The sequence below is a fragment of the Loxodonta africana genome, chromosome 4, assembly GCF_030014295.1.
Source record: "Loxodonta africana isolate mLoxAfr1 chromosome 4, mLoxAfr1.hap2, whole genome shotgun sequence".
In the NCBI taxonomy this organism is placed as follows: domain Eukaryota; kingdom Metazoa; phylum Chordata; class Mammalia; order Proboscidea; family Elephantidae; genus Loxodonta; species Loxodonta africana.
The window spans coordinates 94,770,856-94,793,653 of NC_087345.1; the positions used below are offsets into that span (position 1 = coordinate 94,770,856).

Consider the following 22,798-nt stretch of genomic DNA (forward strand, 5'->3'; position numbering starts at 1 on the left):
CAGTGGTGGTTCAGCAGTAGAATTCTCACCTTCCATGAGGACCCCCAGCTCTATTCCTGGCCAGTGCACCTCACATGCAGCCACCACCCATCTGGCAGTGGAGGCTTGTGTGTTGGTATGATGCAGAAGAGGTTTCAGGGGAGCTTCCAGACTAAGATGGACTAGGAAGGGCTGGCGACCTACTTCCAAAAATCAGTGAATGAAAACCCTATGGATCACAATGGTCCAATCCTATTGTGCATGGGATCTCCATGAGCTGGGGGCCAACTCGAAGCCAGCTAACCATGACAGCGATCTAATAAGATGATGGCATCAGCATTCTCTCCTAGGTCTTTCTGCTTCTAAGGATCAGCCTGTGGACTCCACCCCAGGGTAGCCCCTCAGGCACCACCAATGGACAGATCCACCTCCATGTTCATTTCTAGGCACTTCCTGGGACCTTAAGGGATAGGTTGAAGAGAGCTTTGTATCAGTTGAAGGCTCTTTTTTCTCTCTCATCATGTTTTAGTTGACTTTATATCCTTGAAGCCCAAGAAATTTTATGGTTGAGTTCTTATTTCTTGCTTATACTGCACCTGTGCTGAACAGAACCCTCTACTAGGTTAACTTGTTAAATGTTTTTATGGATGTATGTTTTTTCTCCCCAGTGTTGGCACAGCACCTGGAGCATAGTAGGTGCTCAACAAATATGCATTGAGTAAACGAATATTAGCTCCCCGTTATGCTCCTCTGTATCTCTTTATCTCCCACTGGTCAGTACATCAGCAAGATTCTCCCGAACTGGACGTCGTCTGTGCCATTCATTTGGCAAAGTCTTATGTCCTCTTCTCTGTTGTTGTTCTTAGGCCGCTATTGACATCTTGAAATGTTTTTAATTTTTTTCATATTCTCAAGCCTTGATGCCCCAATTCCATTCTAGGCTTCATGGGGCAGGGAAAATGTCTTGCACAGGAATCACTTGCACAATTCATTTAGCACTCAGCAAGGAACTTAGAAGAGAGTCAAGCTACTGAGCAGCCACACAGATTGCACAGAGTCCGACCCAAAGCTCAAGTACTTTATTCCCTGGGGAGCTCATCACATAAGGGCCTATTTACTCTTATTTTAAGTCAGTGGCTTTTAACTTCAAAACTCGTGTCCTCCCACGTGATAACCAAAAAACAAAACAAAACAAAAAACCAAACGTTTTGCCCTCGAGTTGATTCCAATCCACAGCGATCCTATAGAACAGAGTAGAACTGCCCCGTAGGGTTTCCAAGGAGTGGCTGGTGGATTCGAACTGCATAATAATGGTACATTTTTCATCATTTCATTGAGAAAATGATTAAAATTTTTTTCTGTGAAACTACAAACTCCTTTATATGAATGATTCATTTCCTAAATCACAATAGCATCTCCCCAGACAATGTTGTCTTGCTGGAAGCACATAGAAGCCCCTGCTTGAAATCAGCAGATATCAGCAGTTTTTCCTCTGATACCCACCCAGAGGATGGCAATTGCTATTTGATGTAAGTGATTGGGAGGAACAATGATATAAGGTTAAACTCAAACCTTCTTAATTTTTAACAGTAAATCATTTACAAACTTGACAGCTTAATTGGATTTTTCACACTCTTCATCACCAATTGAAACACCCATGTGTCAAGGCTCCATGGCTGAAAACCAGAGTTCTACTGAGCAGTCAGGACCAATTATAATCAGAGACAGTATAAGGCAGTGGTTACCACCACAGACTCTGGGGCCGTACTGCTCAGGGCTGAATACCAACCAGCTCCACCGCTTGTTAACTGTGTGACTTGGGGCAAGGTATATAACTTTTCTAGGCCTCAGTTTTCTCATCTGTAAAACGGGGACAGTAATAGCACTTGCCTGAAAGGGTTGTTATAAGGATTAAGTATATGAGTTAATACAATAAAAAGTACTTAGAATAGGGCCTGGTAGATAAAAACTTTATCTATGTTGTCCATTATTATCAGCATTCTTCTTTTATTACATAAAGCTTGATCACAGGATTTCTAGCTCCCAACAGATTAGAAGTAACTCTTAAAGGAGAGAAAGGGACACTTCCAGAGGCAAGCAGCAATAAGAAGAAACAACACATAGCTTAACAGAGATGGAGAGATTGGAAGCTATGCAAAGTAGCATAAGAACCCAAAACATGGCAAGCTGAGCCATCCAGTGCCAGGCAAACAGCCCCATACACCTGTGAGGTCATAGCTGTGTTCCTGCAAAGTACAGTAATTGTTCAGAATGATACCTCTGAATCATCAAGAAACGGGTATATGATGTTACAAGTGTCCTATGACAAGGTATTCTGTCTTGAAAATATTTCAATCAAAATTTCTAAAATAAAAGAGGTAAGGAGCCTGGATGATGAAAGCTGTTTGCAACTGACTGCCAGTCTAAAGGCTAGTGGTTGAAGTCCACCCAGCAGGTCTGTGGAAGAAAGGCCTAGCGATCTGCTTCCCTAAAGATTTAAAAAAAGAACACAAAACCCACTGCTATCGAGTTGATTCTGACTGATAGCAACCCCATAGGGTTTCCTAGGCTGGAAACCTCTATGGAAGCAGACTGCCACACCTTTCTCCCACGGAGCCGCTGGTGATTTCAAATCGCTGACCTTTCTAGTTAGCAATCCAGAACTTAAACCACTGTGCCACCAGGGCTCCTTTTCCCTAAAGATTACAGCCAAGAAAACCCTATGGGGCAGTTCCAATCTGTAACACATGGAGTGGTTGTGTCCAGGGCCAACTTGATGGTAGCTAGCAACAATGAAGCTTTGCTCAGTTCTCCATTGGACTGGCATGCAGTGTGAGCCATTCCCAACATGGTAGACACCTGCATCATTGGTGTACTTCTCAGTGCCCTTCCCTGAGCCCAGGACAGTAACTGGCACGTAGTAGGTACAATCAATCTATCAGACTACTGAGCAAGCATCAAGGCCAGGAAGCCCACTGGGCTAGCCTCTGTGGGAGAAACACGGGAATTTTAAGATGTGGCCCCTGCCCTCAAGTAGGCTACAGCCTAGTGGACCTAGAACTTCTTAGGCTCTCTCTATATGCATTTATTAGAACAACCATAAATCTTGCAGAGCTGAAAACAATTGGGGGCCAACACATATGGGAAAGACTAAATGTGCCCCAAGAATAAGAAATGACACATTTGTGTAGATCGGGGAGATCAAGAAAGGCTTCACAGTAAGAGGGTTGTAAGCTGGGCATTGAAAAACGGATAGCTACTGGGGAGAGAGGAGCCCTGGCGGCACAGTGTAACCCACTGTGGTTAGAGGTTGGCTGCTAACCAAAAGGTCAGCAGTTTGAATCCACCAGCCGCTCCTTGGAAACCCTGTAAGGCAGTTCTACTTTGTCCTATAGGGTCATTATGCGTTGGAATCGACTTGACAACGGGTTTGGTTTTTGGGTATCGGGGAGAGAAGACCCAGATGGATAGGCACCCCTCCCAAGGGGAAACACAGTAACAAGAGTGAGCAGTTCATGTTCACAGGTCAGCAATACCAACTTGAATAAACAGAACCTATGTCTAGAGGCACTGGGAAATAGGGCTGGCAGGTTAGGAAGAAGCCAAATCATGTGAAGCCTTGATTTTGGTTTGGACCTGGTAAGCAGTAAAGAGCCAGGAAAAGTTCTAGACATGTGAGTGGCACCATAGATTCACAGAGGGGCGTATCAAAATCTTGTATGGCTAAGAAACATACCTCTGGACACCCACGGCGTGACTGGCAAAGCCATCCCTCCCCAGCTCCAGTCTCATCTCCTCGCCCTGCCTACCAGCTCAGGTGAGCAGGAAAGACCAGACACCTAATCTTGGATTCCCCAGGTGGGGCCCTTGCACGTGCCTTTCCTGAATGTTCCCTGCTCCTCCTCCTTCCACCCTGCTTGACCTTTTAGGGTCTGAGCAGACACCCTCTGTGGGAGGACGGTTGGCCACTCTTTGAACAGGCAAGTGGATAACTGGGTGTGGCCTCCTTCCAGCCCTCCTCTTGGTATGGTTTACCTCAGCTGTACCAGGAATGCTCCAACTTTTACCCCCGGCTGCCCTTTTCTGATGTGCCTGTGGCTCTGGTCACCCACTCCCATCCCCTATAGGCTCTCCCTCACCCCCGCCAACCTCTCTTTTCTTCTCCCCACCTGAGGACATCCAGTGGGTCTTTCTCAAAGCCTGGAACCCACCCACTCCAGGGTTCTGGTTCCTTTTCCTGCTTTTGTGAAGCTCCCCAGTTCTGTGGGCAGATGCCCTAGCGATGCCAGCACAGAGCAAGTACCTACAGGCCGAGGGCACCAGTGCCCACTCCTACTCTCAGCGCTCTGCAAGCCCCGGCCAGGAGGTCTGTTTGCCTGGCTGCTGTGCCAGACATCCCTGCTCCCAACCCCGCCCTCCTGGGCAGCTGCCCAGCACAGTGAGGCAGCACCACCCCAGAAGCCCCTGCACCAGCCTGAGGGTGGTATAGGGTTTCCCCATGGTTGGGCACCCTGACCAGCATCTGAAGAACTTCTAGATTAGGCCTGTGAGGCATTAGAATCGAAGGCTTTAAAAGGTCATGAAAACTTCCTTTGGCAGAAATTTCAAGGGACTGTTTTCCAGGGAACCAAAGAGGCAAAGTCTCTGAGTTGATCATGTGCCTGAGTTCCATGTCTAGAAATGTGGAACTGGGGATGGCCATGTAGAGGGGTCTTCTAGGCACCACCTGGTACCCAACACTGTGAGTTTCCACATAGTTCCTCTTTCACCCTCATCTGATGTGTCACTCAGGATCATGGAATATGGGGGGAGGGGGAAGAGAAGAGAGTTAATGTTTTACGAGTATCTGCTCTGTGCCAGGCATGCATTCAGTTCTCACAAGAGCCACCCCTTTGAGGTAGATGTTATTATCCATCTATACCCCCTCCCCAATTTACAGAGGAAGGAACAAGAAAGGAACCTTAGAGATTATAGGGCCCAAACTTCTCATTTTATAATCAAGAGAATAAAGGCCCAGAGAGCTTAAACAGTTTGCCCAACTTGGTCTTGAGAACCCAGATCCCCAGCTGCACAGACCATCCCGTCTCTCAAATCCTTGTTTTCCTCCTCTCTCATGGCCTGCCTTTTTATCATAGAAAGCCCCATTTTCCTTCTACCCACTGAGGTTGGAGAGCACAGGGTGCATGAGCCCCGGTGGCAGGAAGGCCTGGGCTAGATCCTCCAGGGTGAAGTAAAGAGGCCCCGCCCCGCAGCATCCTGTGCCTTTAGCAACTGGAGGTTTTCTTGGAGGAGCTTTGGGCGCAGGCCCCCAAGCCCCCCATCTCTCCTCCCGGCCCCACAGTCATCTTGACAGACGAGGAGGTGCAGCGGAAGCGGGAGATGATCCTGAAGCGGAAGGAGGAGGAAGCCTTGAAGGACAGCCTGCGGCCCAAGCTGTCTGAGGAGCAGCAGCGCATCATTACCATCCTGCTAGAAGCCCACCATAAGACCTACGACCCCACCTATGCCGACTTCACCCAGTTCCGGGTATGTCCGCCTACTGGCCGGAGGATGAGTGACTTCATGGAGAGCCACCATGGCACAGGGAGTGGGGACAGAGGGCCTCCTGACACAGAGCCAGGGAAGGGTGAGGCTGCTCTGTCTCTCTGACACTGAGAAGGCCTTCCCCTGCCCCAGGCCATTCCTGTCTGAGATCAGGGCCAAGGCAGGAAGGTGGCCCTGAAGTGTGAGCTTCTGACACCCTGTCTTTCCCTTCCAGCCTCCAGTTCACGGTGTTGAGGGTGGAGGGAGCCATCCCTCAAGCTCCTCACTGCACACACCCAGCTTCTCTGGGGAATCCTCCTCCTCAGATCACTACACAACCTCTGCAGGTAAGGAGAACCACACCCACCTAGCAGGGGAGAGAAGCCCCGGGCTTCTCTGTCCTCCTGCCCTTTGACTGCCAGGTGGAAGGAGAAGGCCTCCTAATTTGAAGGGCACATAAGTGCCACAGCACGTTCTCAGAACAACCCCTCTTTTACAGATGAGGGTTCACTTGCCCAAGGACCCATGCTTGGAAGAGCCCAAGCCCTTTTCTCTAAGCCAGGCTTCTGCCTGTGACTCCCTCCCTGGGGTAACTGGTTCTTTCAAATAATGTTTTGTGTCTGGGTCCTTTGGAAGGTAGTTTGGCATGGGAAGGAGAATGTGTGGGTTCCATAGCAGCCCACCCTCCACTCAAGTCCTGGGGACCCTATGGCCCTGGAAAACCTGTCACCTCCAGCTCACCGAGACTGGACGGTGTCGTGCTTTACTTCCTATGGTCTTTTCTGCCTTCCTCTTCATCCTCCCTGCCACTTCCTCTCTCTGCTGGTGTCCTCCTTCCTTCTACCTCGTCCCAACTCTGCTGCCCTCTGCTGGGAGCCTGCAGGAGGGTAGTTGTTAGGTGCCTTCAAGTCAGCCTGGTCCTGTGCCATCCTTACATTGTTGCAGCCACTCTGTCAATCCACCTCGTTGAGGGTCTTCCTCTTTTCCACTGACTTTGCCAAGCCTGATGTCCTTCTCCAGGGACTGATCCCTCCTGACATCATGTCCAAAGCATGTAAGACGCAGTCTATCCATCCTTGCTTCTAAGGAGCATTCTGGTTGCACTTCCTCCAGGAGAGATTTGTTCATTGTTTTGGCAGTCCTTGGTATATTCAGTATTCTTCACCAATGCCACAGTTCAAAGATGTCAGTTCTTCTTCAGTCTTCCTTATTCATGGTCCAGCTTTCACATGCATATGATGCAATTGAAAATACCATGGCTTGGGTCAGGCGCACCTTAGTCTTCAAGGTGACATCTTTGCTTTTCAACACTTTAAAGAGGTCCTTTGCAGCAGATTTGCCCAATGCAATGTGTCATTTGATTTCTTGACTGTTGCTTCCATAGGTGTTGATTGTGGATCCAAGTAAAATGAAATCCTTGACAACTTCAATCTTTTCTCCATTTATCATGATATTGCTCATTGGTCCAGTTGTGAGGATTTTTGTTTTCTTTATGTTGAGGTGCAATCCATAGTGAAGGCTGTGGTCTTTGATCTTCCTCAGTAAGTGCTTCAAGTCCTCTTCACTTTCAGCAAGCAAGGTTGTGTCATCTGCATAATGCAGGTTGTTAATGAGCCTTTCTCCAATCCTGATGCCCCATTCTTCGTATACTCCAGCTTCTCAGATTATTTGCTCAGCATACATATTGAATAGGTATGGTGAAAAGATACAACCCTGATGTGCACTTTTCCTGACTTTAAACCAATCAGTATTCCCTTGTTCTGTCCAAACAACTGCCTCTTGATCTATGTAAAGGTTCCTCACGAGCACAATTAAGTGTTCTGGAATTCCCATTCTTCACAATGTTATCCATAATTTGTTATGATCCACTCAGTTGAATGCCTTTGCATAGTCAATAAAACACAGGTAAACATCCTTCTGGTATTTTCTGCTTTCAGCCAGCTTCCATCTAACATCAGCAATGATATCCCTGGTTCCACACCCTCTTCTGAAAGCAGCCTGAATTTCTGGCAGTTTTCTGTTGATATACTACTGCAGCCATTTTTGAATGATCTTCAGGAAAATTTTGCTTACGTGTGATATTATTGATATTGTTCTATAATTTCCACATTCGGTTGGATCATGTTTCTTGGGAATAGGCATAAATATGGATCTCTTCCAGTCATTTGGCCAGGAAGCTGTCTTCCATATTTCTTGGCCTAGGCGAGTGAGCACCTCCAGCACTGCATCAGTTTGTTGAAACATCTCAGTTGATATTTCCATCAATTCCTGGAGCCTTGTTTTTCGCCAATGCCTTCAGAGCAGCTTGGAATTCCTTCAGTACCTTCAATTCCTGATCATATGCTACCTCTTGAAATGGTTGAACATTGACTAATTCTTTTTGATATAATGACGCTGTGTATTCCTTCCATCTTCTTTTGATGCTTCCTGTGATAGAATTCTTCACTATTGTAACTCGAGACTTGAATTTTTTCTTCAGTTCTTTCAGCTTGAGAAACGCCTAGTGTGTTCTTCTCTTCTGGTTTTCTAGCTCCAGCTCTTTGCACATGTCATTATAATACTCTGTCTTCTTGAGCCGCCCTTTGAAATCTGTTCAGTTCTTTTACTTCATCATTTCTTCCTTTTGCTTTAGCTGCTCAACGTTTGTGAGCAAGTTTCAGAGTCTTCTCTGACATCCATCTTGGTCTTTTCTTTCTTTTCTATCTCTTCAACGACCTCTTGCTTTTTTCATATATGATGTCCTTGATGTCATTCCACAACTTGTCTGGTCTTTGGTCACTAGTGTCCAGTGCATCAAATCTATTCTTGAGATGGTCTCTAAATTCAGGTGGGATATGCTCAAGGTCATATTTTGGCCCTCATGGACTTGCTCTGATTTTCTTCAGTTTCGGCTTGAACTTGCATATGAGCAATTGATGGTCTGTTCCACAGTTGGCCCCTGGCCTTGTTCCGACTGATGATATTGAGGTTTTCCATCGTCTCTTTCCACAGATATAGTCAGTTTGATTCCTGTGTTTTCCATCCGGTGAGGTCTATGCGTATAGTCACCGTTTATGGTGGTGAAAGAAGGTATTTGCAATGAAGAAGTCATTGGTCTTGCAAAATTCTATCATTCGATCTCTGGCATTGTTTCTATCACCAAGGCCATATTTTCCAACTACCGATCCTTCTTCGTTTCCAACTTTCGCGTTCCAATCACCAGTAATTATCAGTGATCCTGATTGCACGTTGGATCAATTTCAGACTGCAGCAGCTGATAAAAATCTTCTATTTCTTCATCTTTGGCCCTAGTGTTTGGTGGGTAAGTTTGAACGGTTGTATTAACTGGTCTTCCTTGTAGGTATATGGATATTATCCTATCGCTGACAAAGTTGTACTTCAGGATAGATCTTGAAACGTTCTTTTTGATGATGAATGCAACACCATTCCTCTTCGAGTTGTCATTCCCAGCATAGTAGACTATATGATTGTCCGATTCAAAATGGCCAGTACCAGTCCATTTCAGCTCGCTAATGCCTAGGATATCGATGTTCATGCACTCCATTTCATTTCTGATCATTTCCAATTTTCCTCATACTTCGTATATTCCAGGTTCTGATTATTAATGGATGTTTGCAGCTGTGTCTTCTCATTTTGAGTCGTGCCACATCAGCAAATGAAGGTCCCGAAAGCTTTACTCCATCCATGTCATTAAGGTTGACTCTACTTTGAGGAGGCAGCTCTTCCCCAGTTGTCTTTTGAGTGCCTTCCAACAAGAGAGGCTCACCTTTAGGCACTATATCAGACAACGTTCCACTGCTATTCATAAGGTTTTCACTGGTTAATGCTTTTCAGAAGTAGACTGCTGGGTCCTTCTTCCTAGTCTGTCTTAGCCTGGAAGCTCAGCTGAAACCTATCCTCCATGGGTGACCCTGCTGGTATCTGAATACCGATGGCATAGCTCCCAGCATCACAGCAACGTGCAAACCCCCACAGTACTACAAACTGACAGGCGTGGGGGAGGGTAGGGATGGAAAAGCCCTCTTTTCTCCAGGTGACCGGCATCCTTAGATAGGATACCTCCAGAGTTGGTGCACAGATTCAGAATAGATGGGAGGGGCTTACACTGCCAACTGGACAGGGACAGCAGTGGGAGCCAGACATTGTGTCTGCCCACCCAGAAGTGAAAGGGGAAAGGTGGTCAGGGGCTAATAGCACCAGCCACTGCATGGATTGTTTGATCCTCTGAGCCCCTCCCCTTGTAGGGACCCTGCCCAAGTGTAAATGTTCTCTACCCACCTTTCTGCTCTTTTCATGGGATGGCATGTTCGTTCGTATCAGTGAGCATCAGTCTTTGTAAGTTATACATTGGTCTGTATCTCGGCTAAAAATAATTCCCTATTATTTAGGAGTTATGATATGCTATCACTTACCATGGAAGAAGCCCTGGTAGCACAATGGTTAGGCACTCGGCTCCTAACTGAAAGGTCAGAGATTCAAACCCACCCCTTTTCTCTGCTTCACAAGAGAAAAGACCTGGTGATCTGCTCCCATAAAGATTTCAGCCTAGGAAATCCTATGAGGCAGTTCTACTCTGCTCCACAGGGTTGCTGTGAGTCAGAATCTACTCAATGGGACACAACAACATCATAAGTTAATTGAAGTATTCCCGCCCACCAGTGGTATGTTCAGAAGAGCATATACAGTGAAACCCGGAACTTGACAGGACTGCCTTGCTTTTCCAGATCTCCCAGGTTTTCCGCCTTTGACAGGGTACAGCCCTACCACTTTTCTATTGCTGTTTGTTAGTGGAAAATACTATTTGAGATTTTCTTCTCTGGCAGGTTTCCGCCTTACAGTTTCCAGCTTTCAAAGGTTTTACTGTATTTATTTAAAAATTCAAACGAATTTTCATTTTTAACTTTTAGAAATTATTATACATACATGTTCATTGTAGACATACAGAAAATGTAAAGTAAATAAATGCATAATATACAAATATATATGTGTGTGTGTGTGTATATATATATATATATATATATATGTTAAGGAGTCCTGGTGGCACAGTGGTTAAGCGCTTGGCTACTAACTGAAAGGTTGGCAGTTCGAACCCACCAGTCACTCTGTGGGGGAAAGATGTGGCAGTCTGCTCCTGTAAAGATTTACAGCCTTGGAAACCCTACAGCACAGTTCTACTCTGTCCTATAGGGTCACTATGAGTTGGAATCAAGTTGATGGCAACGAGCTTTGATGTATATACCTACATCTCTCCATCCCTCTATCTGTCTATATATTTGTCTATCTATCATATAATCTTTAATCTACTGTGATCACTTAATCTGAAAGATAATCACTGTTAACACTTGGCACATGTCTTTCTCATATTTTTTTCAACATAAAAGTGTATTCAGAAATGAAATGCTGTACACAGTCTGGTAATTTGCTTTTTCCCCTTAATTATATCCTAGTTTTGTGTCATTCAGTCATCTAAATTTTCTATCATTGGATATCTAGAGTGTTTCCCAGCTTTTCATGAGTATAGCAGTATGCTTGTGGCTAAAAATTTTCATTTATTCTGATTTTTTTCCTTATAATGAGTTTGTAAAAGTGGGAATTCAAAGAGAAAGAATACTTGCAGGCTTTTGACCCCTATTGTCAAATAGTTTTCTAGATCGCTGGTACAGACTTACACTTCTATTAACACTCGACACTTCATAGGACTCCTGTGTCCCTGAGTCCTTACAGATACTGGCATCAACTTTTTTTTTTTTTTTTGTATCTTGTAATTTGTTTTTAATAATATTTTATTGAGTTTTTGGTGAAAGCTTACAGAGCAAATTAGGTTCCCATTTGACAATTTCTGCACAAATTGTTGGGTGACATTTGTTTATCACACTTAACGTTCTGTTTGTGTTCAGTTTGTTCCTTTTCCAGTACTCTAGTTTCCCTGCCCCTTTATCTTCTCATCTTTGCTTTTGAGTAATTGTTGACCTTTTGGTTTCAGACTGATTGTTTTTAATTAGGGCACGGGTCTTACAGGTAATATCCTTTATTTTGTGTGCCACTCTGCTATTTCGCTAAAAGGTGATCTCAGGGCATAGGCTCGGTTCTAGGTTTAAAGAGTGTCTCAGGGCGATAGTCTCAGGCAGTTCTCTGTTCTCTACTGTTCCAGTTTGTCTGGCTTCTTTTTTTAAAATAAGAATTTGAGTTCTGTCCGTATTTTCTATCATTCTATCTGAAACCAACTGTTGTGAACCCAGTGAGAACTGTCAGTGGTGGTAGCCAGGAACCATCTAATTCCTCTGGTCTCAGGGTAGGTGAAGTTGTGACTCGTGTAGACTTGTTTCTTGTCTGCGATTTTTGTTACCTTCTTACCATTTTGTTCCTGGTGAGCGGAGACCCGTAGCCGTATCTTAGATGGCCACTTGCAAGCTTTTAAGGCCCCACTTGCTACTCAATTCACTAGGATGCAGATCATCATTTTTGTGAACTACATTATGCCCATTGACTGAGTTGCCTCATGAGATTGTGATCCTAGGCCTTGGAAACGAGAAAACCACTGTTGGAAGGTGTTTAGTTATGCCTGAGGAGTATCTGTATTTGTGTCTTCAGTGAATATATGTGCCTGCACCCACGTATTCGTATTTACATCCACCTATAGATCCTTCTCGGAAACCCTGGTGGCGTAGTGGCTAAGAGCTACGGCTGCTAACCAAAAGGTCAGCAGTATGAATCCACCAAGTGCTCCGTGGAAACCATATAGGGCAGTTCTACTACTCCGTCCTGTAGGGTCGCTATGAGTTGGAATCAACTTCACGGCAACAGGTTTTTTGTTTTTTAGCAGGTCCTTCTACCTCTCCTCACCTACATACAACCTGTACCTACCCTACCTAACCTACCTACCAGTTTGCCTGTACCCATCCCTGTACTCAAACACTCGTTTTTACTTTGGTGGTGCTGTGCTCTCTGCACCCATATTTGGTGCCACTAGTCTCTACGGTATAAAGTGTACTTTCCCCAAACCCCTCCCCCACCAATGGACATTGGTCTCTATATTTATCTAATTGTCTTCTTATGAAACCCTGGTGGTGTAGTAGTTAAGTGCTACAGCTGCTAAGCAAAGGGTCGGCAGTTTGAAATCCACCAGGTGCTCCTTGGAAACTCTATGGGGCAGTTCTACTCTGTCCTATAGGGTCGCTATGAGTTGGAATCAACTCGACAGCACTGGGTTCTGTGTTTGTCTTCTTATAAAAGAGGGATCGTATAATATTTGTCCTTTGTCTTAGGCTGGGTTCTCTAGAGAAGCAAAACAAATGAATCATATGTATATACATAGAGAGAGAGAGAGAGAGAGAAATTTATCTCAAGGAAATGGCTTACGCGGTGTGCAGGTTGGCAAGTCCCATATCCATGGGTCAGGCTGAAGGCTTCTCCTGACTCACATGGTTGCAGGGGCTGATGAATCCTAAATCAGCAGGTCAGATGAGAGGCTGCTGGCCCACAGGGCTACTGAAGCTGGTGAATCAGGTCAGATGGCAGGCTGCTAGTTCACAGGGCTGTGGAAGCTGGCAAATCTCGGAATCAGCAGGTCAGATGATTGGCCACTGGTTCAAGTCCCGAGAACTGGAGGTCAGAATATGACAAGCTGAAAACAGGATCCAGAACAAAAGTCAGCGAGCTTTGCCAGAACATCTGTATATATTGGATGCAGGCCACACCCCTGAGGAAACTCCTCTTACAACTGATAGGTTGATCACATCATGAAAGATAATTATATCAGAACACAAAACGGAGGATGACTATATCATTACATGATTGCCAAACTACATCACTACATTACTGCTGAACAACTGAGAATCACAGCCCAGCCAAATTACACCCAGTCTTAACCATAACATCCTTATATGCTTGACTTATTTCACTTAACATTATGCCCTCCAAGTCCATCCCTGTTATAATATGTTTCACAGACTCATCATTGTTCTTTATGGTTATGTAGAATTCCATTGTGTGTATGTACCACAATTTGCTTATTCATTCATCCATTGATGGGCACTTCAGCTTTTTCCATTTATTTGCTGTTGTGAATAAAGCAGCAATGAACATAGGTATGCATATGTCTGTTCATGTCATTATCTTTAGGTCTCTAGGGTATATACCTAAGAGTGGGATTGCTGGGTTATTGGGTAGTTCTAGTTTTTTGAGAAAGTGACATACCATTTTCCGTAGTGGTTGTACCATTTTACAGTCCCACCAGCAATGGATAAGAGTTCCAATCTCCCCACATCCTCACCAACATTTGTTGTTATCTGTTTTTTTTTTTTTCTGTCAGTGCCATTTTAGCTGGGGTAAGATAGTATCTTACTGTAGTTTTGATTTGCATCTCTCTAATGGCTAATGATTGTGAACATTTTTTCATATGTTTGTTGACTGCTTGGATGTCCTCTTTGGTTCATGTCCTTCTAGCATCAACATTTAGACATATTCATTTCTAGTTTTAGCAGCTAAGCTGGCACAGTGGTTAAGCGCTCAGCTGCTAACCGAAAAGTCAGTGGTTTAAGCCCACCAGCTGCTATGCTAGAAAAAGATGTGGCAGTCTGCCTCCGTAAAGATTACAACCTTGGAAACCCTATGGGGCAGTTCTACTCTGTCCTATAGGGTTGCTATGAGTTGGAACCCATTTGATGGCAATGGGTTTATTTCAAGTTTTATAGTTGAAAACACAGATGTTTTACTTGCATTTCTTTGATCATTAGTGAGGCTGAACATTTTTTCCCACAAGTTCATTTGTTCAAAATTATTTTTGATTTTATGTCATTAGGAACAACACAGGTCTTTAAAGCTGGGCTGAAGATCATGGCTTAAGGAAGTATTGTTTCTCTGAGCTCTGGCTCTTTGATTTTCCTACCTCAACATTGCTGAAAGAAGAGATAGGGGGAATCCCAGAGGGAATCCTGAGGCTGAAGAGTGATCCTGTGGAGAGAAGCAGTCATAGGAGGTCCTCACAGGGGTGAGCAGGAGGAGACCTGGCTGAAGTATCCTTAAACAGTTCCTTCTCTTACCTCACTCTTCCCCCAGACATGATGGAGCCATCCAGTTTCTCCAACCTGGACCTGAAAGAAGGCGACTCTGACGACCCTTCTGAGACTTTAGACCTGTCCCAGCTCTCCATGCTACCCCACCTGGCTGACCTGGTCAGTTACAGCATCCAGAAGGTCATTGGCTTTGCCAAGATGATACCAGGATTCAGGTAGGATGCTTCTGTGACATCAGAGAAACAGAATCAGGATACTGGAATGAGCTAGAAGAAGGCTGGAAGGCCACACTGCTTCCCAAAAAGAGAGGGTCAGGCCCTACCCCAGACCACCTAAATCAGAATCTCTGGGGTAGGCCCAAAACCAAAACCATTACTGTCAAGTTGATTCCAACTCATAGCAACCCTAAAGGACAGAGTAGAACTGTGCTGTAGTTTATAACAAACGTTTTATTGTCTTGATAATAATGGTGTGCATAGTACTTATATTTAAATATTCATGAAGTATTAAATATTCTTAATACAATATAATGTTGATGTTTTTAGTATAGTTGCCTCTGTATTTATGTATGTTTATATCCTTGTTGTTTTCAGACGTTCATTTGATACATTGCCATAAAATACGTATACAACGTGGTTGGGAAATAGAAATAAATTTTTAAAAAGTCAAGCAATATTATGATCATCTCATGTAGTGGCAACAGCTGTCACTGTAGCAGAACTGCAACTCCTAGGCACTGCCTCTGAGATGCTGATGCTTAGACCCAGCAGTAGAGCACTGGGAGCAGGAAAGTGCTGGGACATTGGCCAGTGCTGCCTGGAAACTGATATGAAGTGCCATTTGTTGTTTTGTGGATTTCTCTGATGTCTAGGGAAGCCATTAATTACTGTCTAAATTGCTGCATTTCCAGTGGGGGGGGGGCCCTTTGCTATAGAGTCCATTCCTACTACTCAGGGTGACCCATGTGTTACAGAGTAGAACTGAGCTCCATAAGATTTTTTTTTTTTTTTGACTGTAATCCTTATGGTGGCAGTTCTCCAGGCCTTTCTTCTGCAGAGCTGCTGGATGGGTTCACACCACCAAACTTAGCAGTTGATCGCAAACTGCTTGCACCACCCAGAGACCTTCATTTTTGATGACAGTAATTCACATAGCTAAACCCAGCACTTCCCAGTTTGTTTCTACCCTGAGGCAGCTGGCTCTGTGTTACAGGTAGTCCCTGACTTAAGGCTGAGTTCTGTTCCAACCACTCCGTTGTAAGTCTGTTCTGATATAAATTGAATACCTCATTTTAAATTAACAATTGATGTTTCTTATGGTACGAAATGCTGAATAAAATCACACTATAGGTCTGGTCTACAGTGAAGTAGGCTTCAGTGTCATAACAATGAAGTTGAAGTTGTGAAGGCTGCTGGGCACACGTGCAGTTCAATTGTTTATGTCCTTAGAGTTGAAAATTGCCGAAATTTCTCTCCATTACTTCTGACACCGACACAGACTTCATTGTAGGTTGGGTCACAGCCTGTGATATGGCAGTGTTTTGAACAGTAAATCATAAAAGGGAACATCTGTAAGTGAACATCTGAGAATGATAACATCAGCAAATTACACACTGCGACATTGTACGTAGTACATATTACTAATGATAAGATGTACAAAAAAAAAAGACAGTTGTGGGTCCGGTTCGTCATAACTCAGATATGTCGTAGGTCGGGGACTATATTGTACTCCTCCCACCAACTCAAATACCAGGAACTCTCCAGTGCTTTTCCCCTGAAATTAACGTGAAAATTGTGAAGAAAAGAAAAACACCAAATGTTGCTAAGATACTCTTACTGAGTTGTACATTTTGGTTGCAGAAAGAGTAGGAAGGGAGGGCCACTCTGGCAGTGAGACGGGAATAAGAACCGAGTGTCTGAGCCCAGCATCACACTATGCTTGGGACTTGCCCTCCAGAGCCTTTCCTTGGAACTGACAGCACAGTTCGCTCAGACAGGTTCCAACTCCCACCTCTACTCTTCAGGTTACTGTGTGCAAACTCCATGTATTCCAAAAGCTTGTTTTGTGTAAACAGTGAGAGAAAAAAACATTTCAAAGTGCCTGTGTGGTGGCGCAGTAGTTAAGAGTTTGGCTGCTAACCAAAAAGTTTGGCAGTTCAAATCTACCAGCCACTCCTTGGAAACCCTATGGGGCAGTTCTACCCTGTCCTATAGGGCCGCTATGAGTCGGAAGTAACTTGACGGCAGAGTTCGGTTTTTGGTTTATGTAGCAAGCAGCTTCCATTCCTAATTCTGAGGGGTAATCCTCATCTACACAGGGTCCGTCCTTCCCTGCTCTAGTGGGGAGTTGGACGAGATGGCCCCAAGGCCCTTTCTAGATGCTAAAGTTTGGTGATTGGCTGGGACTGAGCATATGGGAAAACTGTCCTACGAAGAAAGCTACTCATTTAACCAGATTACCCCGATGCTGCCCTCTCCACGAAGTAACCCAAGACCCCATTTTTCTTCCATAACCTTGGTCCCTATCCCTTAAACCAGCTGCCAACTCATGGGAACCCTGTGTGTGTCAGAGTAGAACTGTGCTCCATAAAGTTTTTAACGGCTGATATTTTGGAAGTAGATCGCCAGACCTGTTTTCCAAGGCACCTCTGTGTGGACTCAAACCACCAACCTTTCAGTTAGCAGCAAAGCACTTAACCATTTGTGTCACCCCGGGTTGCCCCTGGTAGATACCCGCACATATGCATGGACTCAAATAGTACTACTCTCCTCTCAATTTCTCTGTGAAGGGCTGAGCTGAAGTCTATCCACTCCCTTTCCTCCCAAGCCTCCTTTCCCCAGAGATCTCTAGTCTAGCCCTGCAGTCATAGTCAAAGTGAGTTACATAGGAGCAGGTACTGGAGATGCCTAGCTACTGATGCAAAATTGTTTAAATTGATCCTGTACTGTCTTGGATTGGCTTCTCTCTTTTCAGCATGACTTGAAAAGTCCCAGAGTGGAATGTTTTCCCATAAAAATGAGACAGGCCTTGGCAAGAGCTCTCTAGGGAGACACTGATATGGACACTCTCTGTGACTGGACAGAGGTGATGCTGAGCCTGGCCTGGAGCCCAAGCCCAGGTTCCAGTGGACCAAGGCAGGGCCAGGCCAATAGCTCCCTGGTTCTACCAGTTTCCATGCTTAGGGGTTCTGTTTTTCCAAGAGGTGAAACAACAGTGGCTACATCTGTGGTGTCTTCGATCCACTGGAGGGTGTGGGAAGGGCAGGATGAGACTCTTATGTGGGTGAGTGGAGGAGGGGAGGAGCAGGATGAGACTCCAGGGCAGGCATGGGACCAAAGTGGGGTGGGACTATACTGGGTGTGAATGGTGCTGAGGTGTGGACTTGGCCCTGCTCCCTCCCTCTGCCTCTCCCCCTTCAGCCTCTCAGTTTGTGCCCCACAAACCTCCCTCCTTGTCCACCTGCAAAAGAAATGCATGAGGAGGTGGTATCAGTTGTTGTTGTTGTTAGGTGCCTTTGAGTTGGTTCTGACTTGTAGTGAACCAATGCACAACAAAACGGAAACACTACCAGGTCCCAAGCCATCCTCAGAGTAGTTGTTATGCTTAAGCCCATCGTTGCAGCCACTGGGTAAATCCATCTCACTGAGGGTCTTCCTCTTTTTCACTGACCCTCTGTTTTACCAAGCATGATGTCCTTCTCCATGGACCGATCCCTTCTGATAACATGTCCAAAGTATGTCAGACATAGTCTTGCCATGCTTGCTTCTAAGGAGCATTCTGGTTGTACTTCTTCCAAGGCAGATTTTCTCATTCTTTCAGCAGTCCCTGTATATTCAATATTCTTCATCAACACCACAATTCAAAGGCGTCAATTCTTCTTCAGTCTTCCTTATTCATTGTCCAGCTTTTGCATGCATATGAGGCAATTGAAAACATCATGGCTTGGGTCAGGTGCAACCTAGTCCTCAAGGTGACATCTTTGCTTTTCAACACTTTAAAGAGGTCTTTTGTAGCTGATTTGCCCAATGCAATGAGTCTTTTGACTTCTTGACTGCTGCTTCCATGGGCGTTGATTGTGGGTCCAAGTAAAATGAAATCCTTGACAATCTTAATCTTTTCTTGTTTATCATGATGTGGCTTATTGGTCCAGCTGTGAGGATTTTTGTTTTCTTTACACTGAGGTGTAATCCGTACTGAAGGCTGTGGTCTTTGATCTTCATCAATAAGTGCTTCAAATTCAATAAGCAAGGTTTTGTCATCTGCATATCGCTGGTTGTTAATGAGTCTCCCTCCAATCCTGATGCCCCATTCTTCTTCAATAGTCCAATTCCTTGTATTATTTGCTCAGCATACAGATTGAATAGGTATGGTAAAAGGATACAACCTTCACGTACCCCTTTCCTGACTTTAAACCATGCAGTAACCCCTCGTTCTGTTCGAATGACTGCCTCTTGATCCGTGTACAGATTCTTCATGAGCACAATTAAGGGTTCCAGAATTCCCATTCTCCACAATTTTATCCACAATTTGTTATGTTCCACCCAGCTGAATGCCTTAGCATAGCCAATAAAACACAGGTAAACATCTTTCTGGTATTCTCTGCTTTCAGCCAGGATCCATCTGACATCAGCAATGATATCACTGGTTCCATGTCCTCTTCTAAATCTGGCTTGAATTTCTGGCAGTCCTGTTGATATACTGCTGCAGTTGCCTTTGAATGATCTTCAGCAAAATTTTGCATGCATGTGATATTAGTAATATTGTTCGATAATTTCTGCATTTGGTTGGATCACCTTTCTTGGGAATAGGCATAAATATGGATCTCTTCCAGCCAGGTAGCTGTCTTCAAATTCTTTGGCATAAACAAGCGAACACTTCCAGCACTGCATCTGTTTGTTGAAACATCTCAATTAGTATTCTGTCAATTCCCGGAGACTTGTTTCACCAATGCCTTCAGGGCAGCTTGGACTTCTTCTTTCAGTACCATCGGTCCTGATCATGTTACCTCCCAAAATGGTTAAATGTTGTCCAACTCTTTTTGGTATAGTGACACCTTATATTCCTTCCATCTTCTTTTGATGCTTCCTGTGTTGTTTAATATTTTCCCCATAGAATCCTTCAGTATTGCAGCTCGAGGCTTGACTTTTTTTCTTCAGTTCTTTAAGCTTTAGAAATGCTGAGTGTGTTCTTGCCTTTTGTTTTTCTATCCCCAGGTCTTTGCACATGTCATCATAATACTTTACTCTGTCTTCTGGAGCCGCCCTTTGAAATCTTCAGTTCAGCTCTTTTACTTCATTATTTTTTCCTTTTGCTTTAGCTACTCAATGTTCAAGAGCAAGTTTCAGAGTCTATTCTGACATCCATTTAGGTCTTTTCTTTCTCTCCGGTCTTTTAATGACCTCTTGCTTTCTTCATGTATGATGTCCTTGATGTTATTCCATAACTTGTCTGGTCTTCGGTCATTATTGTTCAATACGTCAAATCTATTCTTGAGATGGTTTTTAAATTCAGGTGGGATATACTCAAGGTCATACTTTGGCTCTCATGGACTTGTTCTAGTTTTCTTCAGTATCAACGTGAACTTGCATATGAGCAATTAATGGTCCACAGTCTGCCCCTGGCCTTGTTCTGACTGATATATTGAGCTTTACCTACATCTCTTTCCACAGATGTAGTCGCTTTGATGCCTGTGTGTTCCATCTGGTAAGGTCCATGTATGTAGTCGCCATTTATGTTGGTGAAAAGAAGGTATTTACAATGAAGAAGTTGTTGGTCTTGCAAAATTCAATCATGTGATCTCCTGAATCATTTCTGTCACCAAGGCCATATTTTCCACTACCTATCCTTTTTCTTTGGTTCCAACTTTCACATTCCAATCACCAGTAATTATCAGTGCATCCTGACTGCATATTTGATCAATTTCAGACTGCAGAAGTTGGTAAAAATCTTCAATTTCTTCATCTTTGGCCTTAGTGATTGGTACATGAATTTAAATAATAGTCGTATTTACTGGCCTTCCTTGTAGGTGTGTGAATATTATCCTATCACTGACAACGTTGTACTTCAGGATAGATCTTGAAATGTTCTTTTTGACAATGAATGTGATGCCATTCCTCTTCAAGTTGTCATTCCCGGCATAGTAGACCGTATGATTGTCTGTTTCAAAATGACCAATACCAGTCCATTTCAGCTCACTAATGCCTAGGATATCGATATTTATGCGTTCCATTTAATTTTTTACTATTTCCAATGTTCCTGGATTTATACTTTGTACATTGCAGGTTCCAATTATTACTAGATGTTTGCAGCTGTTTCTTCTCATTTTGAGTCATGCCACATCAGCAAATGAAGGGAAGGTCCTGAAAGCTTGACTCTGTTTATGTCATTAAGGTGGACTCTACTTTGAGGAGGCAGCTCTTCCCCAGTTATCTTTTGAGTGCCTTCCAACCTGAGGGGCTTATCTTCCTGCACTGTATCAGACAATGTTCTGCTGCTATTCATAAGGTTTTCACTGGCTAATTCTTTTCAGAAGTAGACCACTGGGTCCTTCATCCTAGTCTGTCTTAGTCTGGAAGCTAAGCTGAAACCTGTTCGTCATAGGTGACCTTGCTAGTATTTGAATATTGGTTCATAGCTTCCAGCATCACAGCAGCACACAAGCCCCCACAGTACAACAAACTGACAGATGATTGGGGATGGTGTCAGTAGTGGCAGCTAAATGGCCAGGAGCAGCCTTGAATCCAAGAATCAAGGACTCAGGCATCACTGCCAAGGGTAGTGGATGAGGGACCAGGCCAAGCTGGCGGGAGCCCAGCCACGTGGGCTGAATGCCTTCAGCATCACTACCATTTCCATCCCCCGAGCCAAAGTCCTGGGAATCATAATGGTTCCCTCACCCTATGCCCATCCCTCTACATTCATTCATTCATTCATCCATCCATTCAACAAACGACTTTCTTATATAAACTAATAAGGATAAAAGTTGACTAGGCCTCAGTTCCTGGCCTCCAGAGAGTCAGTGTCTGATGGAAGAGATAGATATATAAACTAACTATTGCTGGCAAATGATAAGAGCTCCGCAAGAGACCTCCTGGAGATACTGTGGGAACACAGGAGAGGAAGGGCTGGATTTGGCCTTGGGTGGGTGAAAAAGTTGAGACAACAACCCATTTTCAGAGCACATCAGAGGTGCTCAGAAGCAGCCTCAGGTGTAAAGACTGATCAGGTTATAAATGTTACCCAGGTCCAGAGGGTAGACACAGAGCCTGAGCTGACTCCTATCATAGCAGGAACAAGGCCTCATCAATGTCCCCTTTAAATCCACCTCTACCCCTGTCCACCGCGCTCTCAGTTCTGCTGTGAAGTAAACTAAAACAATCCCTGTATTCCCATACTCTGGGGAATAACTTGCGGTTATTTTAGCTTGCTTTCATAGGAATAATAAGAAGTGATCCCACTAAAATCTCTTCTGGCCGAAACACCTACAGGATATGTCTCCTCTTCTGGTCATCCATTTTGAGTGGGGCATTGAACAAGAGGTTACATGTAAGATGCTCCTCACAGAATTATTTATAATAGCAAAAGTTAGAAACAACCAAAATGTCCAAAAAATAGGCAAATGGGAGACATTAAATAACTTATATCAGTGGAGACGTGGTGACGCAGTGATTAAGAGCTTGGCTGCCAACCAAAAGGCTGACAGTTCGAAACCACCAGTCACTCCTTGGAAACCCTATGGGGCAGCTCTACTCTGTCCTATCATGTCACTATGAGTTGGAATCAACTCAATGGCAATGGGTTTTTGTTTTTTTTTTTTTGGTATATCCATATGATATTATGATGCAACGTTATGATGTGACAGGGCTCTAGCATGTCATTAGGGCTGTCTATTTAGTGGTAGAATTCTTGCCTTCCATGCAGGAGAGCTGGATTCAATTCCTAGCCAATGCACCTCATACACAGTTACCACCCACGCAGAGCTGAGCCAAAGAATGTTTGGTGATGTAGCAAGTGGAATACAGAATACAGAATTCTTACATTCTTTACATTTATGTAAAGAAAATAGATATTTGCAAAGAAAAAAATAGGAAGGAAATACATCAAAATGTTAACTGTAATCATGAGCAATTTGTATTTGCTTTAATATATTTTTTGATACTGTCCAAAATTTAACAGTGAACATGTTTTACGTGTATAACCAGTTAAAACCAAAATGGAAGTGATGTTTGCTTTTATTTTTTTTTTAAATGTGGGTTGAGCATCTAAAGAAAAATAACAAGGAT

The 22,798-nt window shown here is 44.1% G+C and overlaps 1 protein-coding gene across 3 annotated transcripts in view; it reads left to right on the forward strand.

Annotated features, from left to right (window-relative positions):
- The window catches only part of VDR (vitamin D receptor), a 72,149-nt gene that overhangs the window by 40,356 nt on the left and 8,995 nt on the right, over positions 1–22,798 (forward strand). For all 3 annotated transcript variants that reach the window (XM_064284324.1, XM_064284326.1, XM_064284327.1), the window contains 3 exons: positions 5,321–5,505; positions 5,738–5,849; positions 14,560–14,731. In XM_064284324.1, the coding sequence (XP_064140394.1) occupies positions 5,321–5,505; positions 5,738–5,849; positions 14,560–14,731 (469 nt within the window). The remainder of the gene's footprint in view (positions 1–5,320; positions 5,506–5,737; positions 5,850–14,559; positions 14,732–22,798) is intronic.